Here is a 2,040-nt window from a genome sequence, read left to right as displayed (position 1 = left end):
TATAAATTCCTTCGATTAGGTTTTACCCTGGAGAATTTCTAATTCTAGCTTGTCCTCAACATTAGGGTCCAGATGGTCCCCCTGGCCCAGCTGGGACTACTGGGCAAAGAGGAATAGTCGGCATGCCTGGGCAACGTGGAGAGCGAGGCATGCCCGGCCTGCCAGGCCCGGCGGTGAGTAGCAGCCTCGGTCAATATTTCATCTGATATGTGCAATAAAATTTTTTTTCAGAGAGAATTGATATTTTTTGCTTAATAAATAGACTGAAGGCAGTCTTGTACTGACATACATTCTGAATATCTTAAAAATCGCTTATCTTAAATGTCAAATTCTTAACTACCTTGCAAAGTCTTTGAAAAATATATTTGTTTAACCCTGGGACTAGAGAAACAGACAAAGAAGGATATAGATTTTTGGTGACTCTTAAATCCTTCAAAGATTAAAAAGATCCCTGGAGCTAGAGAAGGGGGATAAACTCCTGGTGAGTAGGTAGCATCTTTTTAAATAAACACGCTTCACAAAAATGCCATATTTCACAGTAAACCATCAAAGAGAAGACATACTTGAGCTAAAGGAATATTAGAGGTGAATGTGGGGTGAACTACAAAGAAATACTCTGAAGGTAATCTGTTCTCTGGAGGGAGCTTAAGAATCTCATATTCCCTGGAGTATGGATAAAAGTTTGATTCGATGTTAGCTTTGAAGAGACTAAATTTTGCAACTATAAAATTATAATACTTGAGAACAAATTAATAATTTTTTAATGGAATATAGACAGAGAGATGTACCCCTGGGATCTTGGAACTGGGAGACATCTGGATAGAAATCCGAAACCAGAAAATTAGGAGTTAAGGGATGTGTTATTATTAGAAGTAAGCCGAGGGCTTAAAAGTAAAATCTCTCAGTAGTGAGACAAGAGTACCAGAATATAAAAATAAAATAAGCAAAGTGGGAGTGAAAAAGGATGATGTGTCTTACTTGTGATTCAAATTCCAAAAGGGTAGCTAGAATTGACTGTGGTCCGTATGGTTAGAACCCAAAATGCATACCTGAGCTGGTGACAAAGGATGCTTTTTGGTCCCTTTGATATGTCAGGAGGAGTGTGATATGAGGTGGGCATGCTTCTGAGAAGGCATTTACAGTGACACGGTGTTGTAGGTAATGGAAAATTATTATTATAGAAGGAGGGACTAAGGTGACATTTGAAGAAATGTAGCCTTTATGGGAACTGGCGTTCTTCAATTTCTTCAGAAGTGGATGACATATTTATACTTATATTTCAGGGCACACCAGGAAAAGTAGGACCAACTGGTGCAACAGGAGATAAGGGTCCACCTGGACCTGTGGGACCCCCAGGCTCCAATGGTCCTGTAGGGGAACCTGGACCAGAAGTGAGTACTGCAGCGAAAATAACTCTTCTCTTGGTATCTGGGTGTCACGGGGACAACTTTTTCATTTACAAATTGCTTTAGAAATTTAGAAATTGATTGTACATTTGACCTTAAGAAAGTTCTTATTAATGGTATTTGATGTACCCTATTTCCTTAGAGTTGGCTAATGATGACATAAAGAAAAGGTACCAAGGTCAGTGTCCTTGCACTGACCTTCCTCTAATTTGGAGCTAAGTATTTTAGTTGATTTAGACTGTTGCCAAATTGCTTTGAAGGTGAAAGGACACATCCATTCATCTTTTCCCTTGTTATTATTTCATCTTGTAATGGCATATTTATCAAAATTGCCAAGTTTTATGGTGATAGGATTAATATAACTATTATAGCTTGTGAAAAGGGCAAAGTAAATAGAGATCATTTTACTTAAATATCACTATAATGTAACATAATGGATGTCATGTTCCTTTAGGCTCTTTTGAGAGCAAATCAGTTTTTGATAAGCAATTTGAGAAGATAAAAGTTGGAATGTCCTCTATTTAGTGCTTTAATGAGTGAATCACCAAACAGTTAATGTCACATTTTCTTGAAGGAAATAATCAATGGTTTTCAGAGGAATTTTTGATAAAAAAGTAAACATAGTTGGAAAAAA

At 37.3% G+C, this 2,040-nt stretch overlaps 1 protein-coding gene across 1 annotated transcript in view; it reads left to right on the top strand.

The window, feature by feature from the left end:
* The window catches only part of COL5A2 (collagen, type V, alpha 2), a 169,406-nt gene that overhangs the window by 159,386 nt on the left and 7,980 nt on the right, over positions 1-2,040 (top strand). The window contains exon 38 of the mRNA XM_012663640.1: positions 1,284-1,391. Within this exon, the coding sequence (XP_012519094.1) occupies positions 1,284-1,391 (108 nt within the window). The remainder of the gene's footprint in view (positions 1-1,283; positions 1,392-2,040) is intronic.

This window comes from Propithecus coquereli, unplaced genomic scaffold (genome assembly GCF_000956105.1).
Source record: "Propithecus coquereli isolate 6110/MARCELLA unplaced genomic scaffold, Pcoq_1.0 Scaffold82, whole genome shotgun sequence".
Taxonomy (NCBI): domain Eukaryota; kingdom Metazoa; phylum Chordata; class Mammalia; order Primates; family Indriidae; genus Propithecus; species Propithecus coquereli.
Note: the sequence above shows the minus strand (reverse complement) of the source record. Positions and strands in the feature narration are given on the sequence as shown.